General features: G+C 31.9%; 1 protein-coding gene across 1 annotated transcript; it reads left to right on the forward strand.

Annotated features, from left to right (window-relative positions):
- Positions 1-631: 631 nt before the first annotated feature.
- On the forward strand, positions 632-2,719 carry AT1G39060 (uncharacterized protein; the record flags this gene model as incomplete). The annotated part of the gene is made up of 6 exons (NM_001333193.1): positions 632-635; positions 1,253-1,272; positions 1,412-1,431; positions 1,571-1,589; positions 1,888-2,021; positions 2,683-2,719. The coding sequence occupies 6 exons, from the start codon at positions 632-634 to the stop codon at positions 2,717-2,719; spliced, it is 234 nt and encodes a 77-aa protein (NP_001320229.1).
- Positions 2,720-13,523: the final 10,804 nt, after the last annotated feature.

Here is a 13,523-nt window from a genome sequence, read left to right on the forward strand (position 1 = left end):
TATAAGTGATGTCTAAACACTCTTAATCCATCTTTAACTCTTATAATTAGTCAAATGCATTGGACTGTGACACGTTTTGACCATCAAAACACTAACAGAACTGTTTACTGCTTCTAAGCAATTTTTTATTTGTTTTAACCTCTTTTGGGAGAAAATGGGTATAAGTGTTGTCTAAACACTCCTAATCCTTCTCTAACTCTTATAATTAGTCCAATGCATTGGATTGTGTCACATTTTGACCATAGAGAAACTAACAAATATATTTACTGCTTCAAAGCAAATTTTTGTTGGTTTTAGCCTCTTTTGGGAGAAAATGGGTATAAGTGTTGTCTAAACACTCCTAACACATCTTTAACTCTTATAATTAGTCAAATGCATTGGATTGTGACACATATTTACCATAAAAACACTAACAAAACTGTTTACTGCTTTTAAGCAGTTTTTTGTTGGTTTTAGCCTCTTTTGGGAGAAAATGGATATAAGTGTTGTCAAAACACCCCTAATCCATCTCTAACTCATATAATCAGTTAAATGTATTGGATTGCAATACATATTGACCATTGAAACACTAACAAAGCTATTTAGTGTTTGTAAGCAATATTTTGTTGGTTGTAGCTTCTTTTGGGAGAAAATGGGTATAAGTGTTGTCTAAACACTCCTAATCCATCTCTAACTCTTATAATTAGTCAAATGCATTAGCTTGTGACATATTTTGACAATAGAAACACTAACAAAGCTATTTACTGTTTCTAAGCAATTTTTCGTTGGTTTTAGCCTCTTTATGGAGAAAATGAGTATAAGTGTTGTCTACACACTCCTAATCCATCTCTAACTCTTATAACTTGTTAAATGCTTTGGATTGTGACACATTTTGACCATAGAAACACTCATAAAGCTATTTACTGCTTCTAAGCAATTTTTTGTAGGTATTAGCCTATTTTAAGAGAAAATGGTTATAAGTGTTGTCTAAACACTCCTAATCCATCTCTAACTCTTATAATTAGTCAAATGCATTGGATTGTGACATATTTTGACCATACAAATACTAACCAAACTGTTTACTACTTCTAAGCAATTTTTTTGTTGGTTTTAGCCTCTTTTGATAGAAAATGGGTATAAGTGTTGTATGAACACTCCTAACCCATTTGTAACTCTTATAATTAGTCAAAGGCTTTCGATTGTGACACATTTTGACCCTAGAAACACTAACAAACCTATTTACTGCTTCTAAGCAATTTTTTGTTGGTTCTAGCCGCTTGTGGGAGAAAATGGGTATACGTGTTGTTTAAACACTCTTAATCCATCTTTAACTCTTATAATTAGTCAAATGCATTGGATTGTGACACATTTTGACAATCAAAACACTAAAAAAACTGTTTACTGCTTCTAAGCAATTTTTTGTTGGTTTTAGCCTCTTTTGGGAGAAAATAGGTATAAGTGTTGTCTTAACACACCTAATCCATCTCTAACTCTTATAATTAGTCAAATGCATTGGATTGTGACACATTTTGACCACAGAAACACTAACAAAGCTATTTACTGCTTTTAAACAATTTTTTGTTGGTTTTAGCCGCTTGTGGAGAAAATGGGTATAAGTGTTATCTAAACACTCTTAATCCATCTTTAACTCTTATAATTAGTCAAATGCATTGGATTATGACACATGTTGACAATCAAAACACTAACAGAACTGTTTACTGCTTCTAAGCAATTTTTTGTGGGTTTTAGCTTCTTTTGAGAGAAAATAGGTATTAGTGTTGTCTAAACACTCCTAATCCATCTCTAACTCTTATAATTGGTCAAATGCATTGGATTGTAACACATTTTGACCATAAAAACACTAACAAAACTGTTTATTGCTTGTAAGCAATTTTTTGTTGGTTTTAGCCTCTTTTGGGAGAAAATGGGTATAAGTGTTGTCTAAACACTCCTAATCCATCTCTAACTCTTATTATTAGTCAAATGCATTGGATTGTGACACATTTTGATCATAAAAACACTAATAAAACTGTTTACTGCTTGTAAGCAATCTTTTGTTGGTTTTAGCCTCTTTTGAGGGAAAATGGGTATAAGTATTGTTTAAACACTCTTAATCTATCTCTAACTCTTATAATTAGTCAAATGCATTAGATTGTGACAAATTTTTACAATAGAAACACTAACAACCCTATTTACTGCTTCTAAGCAAATGTTTGATGGTTTTAGCCGCTTTTGGGAGAAAATGGGTATAAACGTTGTCTAAAGACTCCTAATCCATCTCTAACTCTTATTATTATTAAAATGCATTGGATTGTGACACATTTTGACCATAAAAACACTAACGAAGCAATTTACAGATTCTAATCAATTTTTTGGTTGTTTTAGCCTCTTTTGAGAAAACCTTGATATAAGTGTTGTCTAAACACTCCTAATCTCTCTTTAACTCTTATAATTAGTCAAATGCATTGGATTGTGACACATTTTGACCATCAAAACACTCATAGAACTGTTTACTACTTCTAAGCAATGTTTTGGTTGTTTTAGCCTCTTTTGGGAGAAAATGGGTATAAGTGTTGTCTAAACATTCCAAATCCATCTCTAACTCTAATAATTAGTCAAAGGTTTTGGATTGTGACACATTTTGACCATAGAAACTCTAACAAAGCTATTTACTGCCTCTAAGCAATGTTTTGTTGGTTTTAGCCGCTTCTGGGAGAAAATGGGTATAAGTGATGTCTAAACACTCTTAATCCATCTTTAACTCTTATAATTAGTCAAATGCATTGGACTGTGACACGTTTTGACCATCAAAACACTAACAGAACTGTTTACTGCTTCTAAGCAATTTTTTATTTGTTTTAACCTCTTTTGGGAGAAAATGGGTATAAGTGTTGTCTAAACACTCCTAATCCTTCTCTAACTCTTATAATTAGTCCAATGCATTGGATTGTGTCACATTTTGACCATAGAGAAACTAACAAATATATTTACTGCTTCAAAGCAAATTTTTGTTGGTTTTAGCCTCTTTTGGGAGAAAATGGGTATAAGTGTTGTCTAAACACTCCTAATCCATCTCTAACTCGTATAATTAGTCAAATGCTTTGGATTGTGACACATTTAGACCATACAAAGACTAACAAAGCTATTTACTGCTTCTAAGCAATTTTTTCTTGGTTTTAGCGTCTTTTGGAAGAAAATGGCTATAAGTGTTGTCTAAACACTCCTAACACATCTTTAACTCTTATAATTAGTCAAATGCATTGGATTGTGATACATATTTACCATAAAAACACTAACAAAACTGTTTACTGCTTTTAAGCAATTTTTTGTTGGTTTTAGCCTCTTTTGGGAGAAAATGGATATAAGTGTTGTCAAAACACCCCTAATCCATCTCTAACTCATATAATCAGTTAAATGTATTGGATTGCAATACATATTGACCATTGAAACACTAACAAAGCTATTTAGTGTTTGTAAGCAATATTTTGTTGGTTGTAGCTTCTTTTGGGAGAAAATGGGTATAAGTGTTGTCTAAACACTCCTAATCCATCTCTAACTCTTATAATTAGTCAAATGCATTAGCTTGTGACATATTTTGACAATAGAAACACTAACAAAGCTATTTACTGTTTCTAAGCAATTTTTCGTTGGTTTTAGCCTCTTTATGGAGAAAATGAGTATAAGTGTTGTCTACACACTCCTAATCCATCTCTAACTCTTATAACTTGTTAAATGCTTTGGATTGTGACACATTTTGACCATAGAAACACTCATAAAGCTATTTACTGCTTCTAAGCAATTTTTTGTAGGTATTAGCCTATTTTAAGAGAAAATGGTTATAAGTGTTGTCTAAACACTCCTAATCCATCTCTAACTCTTATAATTAGTCAAATGCATTGGATTGTGACATATTTTGACCATACAAATACTAACCAAACTGTTTACTACTTCTAAGCAATTTTTTTGTTGGTTTTAGCATCTTTTGATAGAAAATGGGTATAAGTGTTGTATGAACACTCCTAACCCATTTGTAACTCTTATAATTAGTCAAAGGCTTTCGATTGTGACACATTTTGACCCTAGAAACACTAACAAACCTATTTACTGCTTCTAAGCAATTTTTTGTTGGTTCTAGCCGCTTGTGGGAGAAAATGGGTATACGTGTTGTTTAAACACTCTTAATCCATCTTTAACTCTTATAATTAGTCAAATGCATTGGATTGTGACACATTTTGACAATCAAAACACTAAAAAAACTGTTTACTGCTTCTAAGCAATATTTTGTTGGTTTTAGCCTCTTTTGGGAGAAAATAGGTATAAGTGTTGTCTTAACACACCTAATCCATCTCTAACTCTTATAATTAGTCAAATGCATTGGATTGTGACACATTTTGACCACAGAAACACTAACAAAGCTATTTACTGCTTTTAAACAATTTTTTGTTGGTTTTAGCCGCTTGTGGAGAAAATGGGTATAAGTGTTATCTAAACACTCTTAATCCATCTTTAACTCTTATAATTAGTCAAATGCATTGGATTATGACACATGTTGACAATCAAAACACTAACAGAACTGTTTACTGCTTCTAAGCAATTTTTTGTTGGGTTTAGCTTCTTTTGAGAGAAAATAGGTATTAGTGTTGTCTAAACACTCCTAATCCATCTCTAACTCTTATAATTGGTCAAATGCATTGGATTGTAACACATTTTGACCATAAAAACACTAACAAAACTGTTTATTGCTTGTAAGCAATTTTTTGTTGGTTTTAGCCTCTTTTGGGAGAAAATGGGTATAAGTGTTGTCTAAACACTCCTAATCCATCTCTAACTCTTATTATTAGTCAAATGCATTGGATTGTGACACATTTTGACCATAAAAACACTAATAAAACTGTTTACTGCTTGTAAGCAATCTTTTGTTGGTTTTAGCCTCTTTTGAGAGAAAATGGGTATAAGTATTGTTTAAACACTCTTAATCTATCTCTAACTCTTATAATTAGTCAAATGCATTAGATTGTGACAAATTTTTACAATAGAAACACTAACAACCCTATTTACTGCTTCTAAGCAAATTTTTGATGGTTTTAGCCGCTTTTGGGAGAAAATGGGTATAAGTGTTGTCTAAAGACTCCTAATCCATCTCTAACTCTTATTATTATTAAAATGCATTGGATTGTGACACATTTTGACCATAAAAACACTAACGAAGCAATTTACAGATTCTAATCAATTTTTTGGTTGTTTTAGCCTCTTTTGAGAAAACCTTGATATAAGTGTTGTCTAAACACTCCTAATCTCTCTTTAACTCTTATAATTAGTCAAATGCATTGGATTGTGACACATTTTGACCATCAAAACACACATAGAACTGTTTACTACTTCTAAGCAATGTTTTGGTTGTTTTAGCCTCTTTTGGGAGAAAATGGGTATAAGTGTTGTCTAAACACTCCAAATCCATCTCTAACTCTTATAATTAGTCAAAGGCTTTGGATTGTGACACTTTTTGACCATAGAAACTCTAACAAAGCTATTTACTGCCTCTAAGCAATGTTTTGTTGGTTTTATCCGCTTCTGGGAGAAAATGGGTATAAGTGATGTCTAAACACTCTTAATCCATCTTTAACTCTTATAATTAGTCAAATGCATTGGATTGTGACACATTTTGACTATCAAAACACTAACAGAACTGTTTACTGCTTCTAAGCAATTTTTTGTTTGTTTTAACCTCTTTTGGGAGAAAATGGGTATAAGTGTTGTCTAAACACTCCTAATCCTTCTCTAACTCATATAATTAGTCCAATGCATTGGATTGTGACACAATTTGACCATAGAAACACTAACAAATATATTTACTGCTTCAAAGCAATTTTTTGTTGGTTTTAGCCTCTTTTGGGAGAAAATGGGTATAAGTGTTGTCTAAACACTCCTAATCCATCTCTAACTCGTATAATTAGTCAAATACTTTGGATTGTGACACATTTAGACCATACAAAGACTAACAAAGCTATTTACTGCTTCTAAGCAATTTTTTCTTGGTTTTAGCTTCTTTTGGGAGAAAATGGCTATAAGTATTGTCTAAACACTCCTATCACATCTTTAACTCTTATAATTAGTCAAATGCATTGGATTGTGACACATTTGGACCATAAAAACACTAACAAAACTGTTTACTGCTTTTAAGCAATTTTTTTGTTGGTTTTAGCCTCTTTTGGGAGAAAATGGATATAAGTGTTGTCAAAACACCCCTAATCCATCTCTAACTCATATAATCAGTTAAATGTATTGGATTGCGATACATATTGACCATTGAAACACTAACAAAGCTATTTAGTGTTTGTCAGCAATATTTTGTTGGTTGTAGCTTCTTTTGGGAGAAAATGGGTATAAGTGTTGTTTAAACACTCCTAATCCATCTCTAACTCTTATAATTAGTCAAATGCATTAGCTTGTGACATATTTTGACAATAGAAACACTAACAAAGCTATTTACTGTTTCTAAGCAAGTTTTCGTTGGTTTTAGCCTCTTTAGGGAGAAAATAAGTATAAGTGTTGTCTACACACTCCTAATCCATCTCTAACTCTTATAACTAGTTAAATGCTTTGGATTGTGACACATTTTGACCATAGAAACACTCATAAAGCTATTTACTGCTTCTAAGCAATTTTTTGTAGGTATTAGCCTATTTTAAGAGAAAATGGTTATAAGTGTTGTCTAAACACTCTTAATCCATCTTTAACTCTTATAATTAGTCAAATGCATTGGATTGTGACACATTTTGACCATCAAAACACTAAAAAAACTGTTTACTGCTTCTAAGCAATTTTTTGTTGGTTTTAGCCTCTTTTGGGAGAAAATAGGTATAAGTGTTGTTTTAACACACCTAATCTATCTCTAACTCTTATAATTAGTCAAATGCATTGGATTGTGACACATTTTGACCATAGAAATACTAACAAAGCTATTTACTGCTTTTAAACAATGTTTTGTTGGTTTTAGCCGCTTGTGGGAGAAAATGGGTATAAGTGTTATCTAAACACTCTTAATCCATCTTTAACTCTTATAATTAGTCAAATGGATTGGATTATGACACATGTTGACAATCAAAACACTAACAGAACTGTTTACTGCTTCTAAGCAATTTTTTGTTGGTTTTAGCTTCTTTTGAGAGAAAATAGGTATTAGTGTTGTCTAAACACTCCTAATCCATCTCTAACTCTTATAATTGGTCAAATGCATTGGATTGTGACACATTTTGACCATAAAAACACTAACAAAACTGTTTATTGCTTGTAAGCAATTTTTTGTTGGTTTTAGCCTCTTTTGGGAGAAAATGGGTATAAGTGTTCTCAAAACCCCCCTAATCAATCTCTAACTCATATAATCAGTCAAACGCATTGGATTGCGATACATATTGAGTTATTGACCATTGAAACACTAACAAAGCTATTTACTGTTTGTAAGCAATATTTTGTCAGTTGTAGCTTCTTTTGGGAGAAATGGGTATAAGTGTTGTTTAAACACTCCTAATCTATCTCTAACTCTTATAATTAGTCAAATGTATTAGATTGTGACATATTTTGACAATAGAAACACTAACAAAGCTATTTACTGTTTCTAAGTAATTTTTCGTTGGTTTTAGCCTCTTTAGGGAGAAAATGGGTATAAGTGTTGTCTACACCCTCCTAATCCATCTCTAACTCTTATACCTAGTTAAATGCTTTGGATTATGACACATTTTGACCATAGAAACACTATAAAAGCTATTTACTGTTTCTAAGCAATTTTTTGTAGGTATTAGCCTATTTTAAGAGAAAAATAGGTATAAGTGTTGTCTAAACACTATTAATCCATCTCTAACTCTTATAACTAGTCAAATGCATTGGATTGTGTCACATTTTTACCATAAAAACACTAATAAAGCTATTTACTGCTTCTAAACAATTTCTTTATTGGTTTTAGCCTCTTTTAAGAGAAATTTGATGTAAGTGTTCTCTAACCACTCCTAATCTATCTCTAACTCTTATAACTAGTCAAAATGCATTGGATTGTGTCACATTTTGACCACAAACACACTAACAAAACTGTTTACTGTTTCTAAGAAATTGTTTGTTAGTTTTAGCCACTTTTGAGAGAAAATGGGTATAAGTATTGTCTAAACACTCTTAATCTATCTCTAACTCTTATAATTAGTCAAATGCATTAGATTGTGACAAATTTTTACAATAGAAACACTAACAAACCTAATTACTGCTACTAAGCAAATTTTTGTTAGTTTCAGCCTCTTTTGGGAGAAAATGGGTATAAGTGTTTTCTAAATACTCCTAATCCATCTCTAACTCTTATAATTATTCAAATGCATTGGATTGTGACACATTTTGACCATAAAAACACTAACAAAACTGTTTACTACTTCTAAGCAATGTTTTGGTTGTTTTAGCCTCTTTTGGGAGAAAATGGGTATAAGTGTTGTCTAAACACTCCAAATCCATCTCTAACTCTTCTAATTAGTCAAAGGCTTTGGATTGTGACACATTTTGACCATAGAAACACTAACAAAGCAATTTACTGCCTCAAAGCAATTTTTTGTTGGTTTTAGCCGCTTCTGGGAGCCAATGGGTATAAGTGATGTCTAAACACTCTTAATCCATCTTTAACTCTTATAATTATTCAAATGCATTGGGCTGTGACACATTTTGACCATCAAAACACTAACAGAAGTGTTTACTGCTTCTAAGCATTTTTTTGCTTGTTTTAGCCTCTTTTGGGAGAAAATGGGTATAAGTGTTTTCTAAACACTCCTAATCCATCTCTAACTCTTATAATTAGTCCAAGGCATTGGATTGTGACACATTTTGATCATAGAAACACTAACAAATATATTTACTCCTTCAAAGCAAATTTTTGTTGGTTTTAGCCTCTTTTGGCAGAAAATGGGTATAAGTGTTGTCTAAACACTCTTAATCCATCTCTAACTCGTAGAATTAGTCAAAGGCTTTGGATTGTGACACCTTTTGACCATGCAAAGACTAACAAAGCTATTTACTGCTTCTAAGCAATTTTTTCTTGGTTTTAACGTCTTTTGGGAGAAAATGGGTATAGGTGTTGTCTAAACACTCCTAACACATCTTTAACTCTTATAATTAGTCAAATGCATTGGATTGTGATACATCTTGTAAGCAAGTTTTTGTTGGTTTTAGCCTTTTTTGGGAGAAAATGGGTATAAGTGTTGTCAAAACACCCCTAATCCATCTCTGACTCATATAATCAGTCAAATGCATTGGATTGCGATACATATTGACCATTGAAACACTAACAAAGCTATTTACTGTTTGTAAGCAATATTTTGTTTGTTTTAGCCTCTTTTGGGAGAAAATGGGTATAAGTATTACCTAAACACTCCTAATCCATCTCTAACTCTTATAATTAGTCAAATGCATTGGATTGTAACACATTTTGACCATAGAAACACTAACAAAGGTATTTACTACTTCTAAACAAATTGTTTATTGGTTTTAGCCACTTTTTAGAGAAAATTGATATAAGTGTTGTCTAAACACTCTTAATCTATCTCTAACTCTTATAATTAGTCAAATGCATTAGATTGTGACAAATTTTTACAATAGAAACACAAACAAACCTATTTACTGCTTCTAAGCAAATTTTTGTTGGTTTTAACCTCTTTTGAGAGAAACTTAGTATAAGTGTTGTCTAAACACTCCAAATCCATCTCTAACTCTTATAATTAGTCAAAGGCTTTGGATTGTGACCATAGAAACACTAACAAAGCTATTTACTGCTTGTAAGCAATTTGTTGGTGGTTTTAGTCTCTTTTAGGAGAAAATGGGTATAAGTGTTGTCTAAACACTTCTAATTCATCTCTAACTCTTATAATTAGTCAAAGGCTTTGGATTGTGACACATTTTGACCATAAAAACACTAACAAAACTATTTACTGCTTCTAAGCAATTTTTTTGTTGGTTTTAGCCGCTTTTGGAAGAAAATAGGTATAAGTGTTGTCTAAACACTCTTAATCCATCTTTAACTCTTATAATTATTCAAATGCATTGGGCTGTGACACATTTTGACCATCAAAACACTAACAGAAGTGTTTACTGCTTCTAAGCATTTTTTTGCTTGTTTTAGCCTCTTTTGGGAGAAAATGGGTATAAGTGTTTTCTAAACACTCCTAATCCATCTCTAACTCTTATAATTAGTCCAAGGCATTGGATTGTGACACATTTTGATCATAGAAACACTAACAAATATATTTACTCCTTCAAAGCAAATTTTTGTTGGTTTTAGCCTCTTTTGGCAGAAAATGGGTATAAGTGTTGTCTAAACACTCTTAATCCATCTCTAACTCGTAGAATTAGTCAAAGGCTTTGGATTGTGACACCTTTTGACCATGCAAAGACTAACAAAGCTATTTACTGCTTCTAAGCAATTTTTTCTTGGTTTTAACGTCTTTTGGGAGAAAATGGGTATAGGTGTTGTCTAAACACTCCTAACACATCTTTAACTCTTATAATTAGTCAAATGCATTGGATTGTGATACATCTTGTAAGCAAGTTTTTGTTGGTTTTAGCCTTTTTTGGGAGAAAATGGGTATAAGTGTTGTCAAAACACCCCTAATCCATCTCTGACTCATATAATCAGTCAAATGCATTGGATTGCGATACATATTGACCATTGAAACACTAACAAAGCTATTTACTGTTTGTAAGCAATATTTTGTTTGTTTTAGCCTCTTTTGGGAGAAAATGGGTATAAGTATTACCTAAACACTCCTAATCCATCTCTAACTCTTATAATTAGTCAAATGCATTGGATTGTAACACATTTTGACCATAGAAACACTAACAAAGGTATTTACTACTTCTAAACAAATTGTTTATTGGTTTTAGCCACTTTTTAGAGAAAATTGATATAAGTGTTGTCTAAACACTCTTAATCTATCTCTAACTCTTATAATTAGTCAAATGCATTAGATTGTGACAAATTTTTACAATAGAAACACAAACAAACCTATTTACTGCTTCTAAGCAAATTTTTGTTGGTTTTAACCTCTTTTGAGAGAAACTTAGTATAAGTGTTGTCTAAACACTCCAAATCCATCTCTAACTCTTATAATTAGTCAAAGGCTTTGGATTGTGACCATAGAAACACTAACAAAGCTATTTACTGCTTGTAAGCAATTTGTTGGTGGTTTTAGTCTCTTTTAGGAGAAAATGGGTATAAGTGTTGTCTAAACACTTCTAATTCATCTCTAACTCTTATAATTAGTCAAAGGCTTTGGATTGTGACACATTTTGACCATAAAAACACTAACAAAACTATTTACTGCTTCTAAGCAATTTTTTTGTTGGTTTTAGCCGCTTTTGGAAGAAAATAGGTATAAGTGTTGTCTAAACACTTTTAATTCATCTTTAACTCTTATAATTAGTGAAATGCATTGGATTGTGACACATTTTGACCATCAAAACACTAACACAACTGTTTACTGCTTCTAAGCAATTTTTTGTTGGTTTTATCCTCTTTTAGGAGAAAATGGGTATAAGTGTTGTCTAAACCCTCCTAATCCATCTCTAACTCTTATAATTAGTCCAATGAATTGGATTGTGACACATTTTGACTATAGAAACACAAACAAAGCAAGTTACTGATTCTAAGCAATTTTTTGTTGGTTTTATCCTCTTTTGAGAGAAACTTGATATAAGTGTTGTCTAAACGCTCCTATTCTATCTTTAACTCTTATAATTAGTCAAATGCATTGGATTGTAACACATTTTGACCATAAAAACACTAACAAAACTGTTTATTGCTTCTAAGCAATATTTTGTTCGTTTTAGCCACTTTTAGGAGAAAATTGGTATAAGTGTTGTCTAAACACCCCTAATCCATCTCTAACTCATATAATTAGTCAAATGCATTGGATTGTGATACATATTGACCATTGAAACACTAACAAAGCTATTTAGTGTTTGTAAGCAATATTTTGTTGGTTGTAGCTTCTTTTGGGAGAAAATGGGTATAAGTGTTGTCTAAACACTCCTACTCCATCTCTAACTCTTATAATTAGTCAAATGCATTGGATTGTGACACATTTTGACCATAGAAACACTAACAAATCTATTAACTGCTTCTAAACAAATTTTTTATTGGTTTTAGCCTCTTTTAATAGAAAATTGATATAAGTGTTGTCTAACCACACCTAATCTATCTCTAACTCTTATAACTAGTCAAAATGCATTGGATTGTGACACATTTTGACCACAAACACACTAACACAACTGTTTACTGTTTCTAAGCAATATTTTGTTGGTTTTAGCCTCTTTTTGGAGAAAATGGGTATAAGTGTTGTCTAAACACTCCTAATCCATCTCTAACTCTTACAATTAGTCAGAGGCTTTGGATTGTGACACATTTTGACTGTAGAAACACTAACAAAACTGTTTACTACTTCTAAGCAATGTTTTGGTTGTTTTAGCCTCTTTTGAGAGAAAATGGGTATAAGTGTTGTCTAAACACTCCTAATCCATCTTTAACTCTTTAGTTAGTCAAATGCATTGGATTGTGACACATTTTGACCATAAAAACACTAACAAAACTGCTTATTTCTTCTTAGCAATGTTTTGTTGGTTTAATCCTCTTTTGGGAGAAAATAGGTGTAAGTGTTGTATGAACACTCCTAATCCATCTCTAACTCTTATAATAAGTCAAATGCATTGGATTATGAAACATTTTGACCATAGAAACACTAACAAAGTAATTTACTGATTCTATGCAATTTTTTGTTGGTTTTTTCTTCTTTTGAGAGAAACTTGGTATAAGTGTTGTCTAAACACTCCTAATCCATCTCTAACTCTTATAATTAGTCTAAGGCTTTGGATTGTGACATATTTTGACCATAGAAACACTAACAAAGCTAGTTACTGCTTGTAAGCAATTTTTTGTTGGTTTTAGTCTCTTTTAGGAGAAAATGGGAATAAGTGTTGTCTAAACACTTCTAATTCATCTCTAACTCTTATAATTAATCAAAGGCTTTGGATTGTGACACATTTTGACCTTTTTTAGCCTTTTTTTGGGAGAAAATGGGTATAAGTGTTGTCTAAACACTCCTTGATATAACCCGATTTTCACCATTTTATCTAGGTTTTAGGTTTAGGATTTTGAGTTTTTATGTTATTTCTCGAGTCTTTTTAGTGTCTTTTTAGGTATTCTATGCAATGGGACAACAATGGAGATAAGAAGACATTTTGGAGCAAAAGCTAAGGAAAAGGAAGCTAAGGACAATTTTGGTTCAGGAATCAGCGAGGAGTGTCGATCGACACCAGTTTTGGCCCAGCAAAAACCCTAGACGCTTTCAAGTTATAGAACCTCAAGTTTGCCCCAGAAGACTTCCCTATTTGCATTATTAGTCCCTGGACGTTTTTAGGGTCTATATATATTGTTTTTAGACCTAAGTTTCTTTTATCAAGTATTTTATCAAGTTCTTTGCAAACCCTGTTGTAAGAGACATAAAGCTATTCATCCATTATCATTC

Source organism: Arabidopsis thaliana (assembly GCF_000001735.4).
Source record: "Arabidopsis thaliana chromosome 1 sequence".
NCBI lineage: Eukaryota > Viridiplantae > Streptophyta > Magnoliopsida > Brassicales > Brassicaceae > Arabidopsis > Arabidopsis thaliana.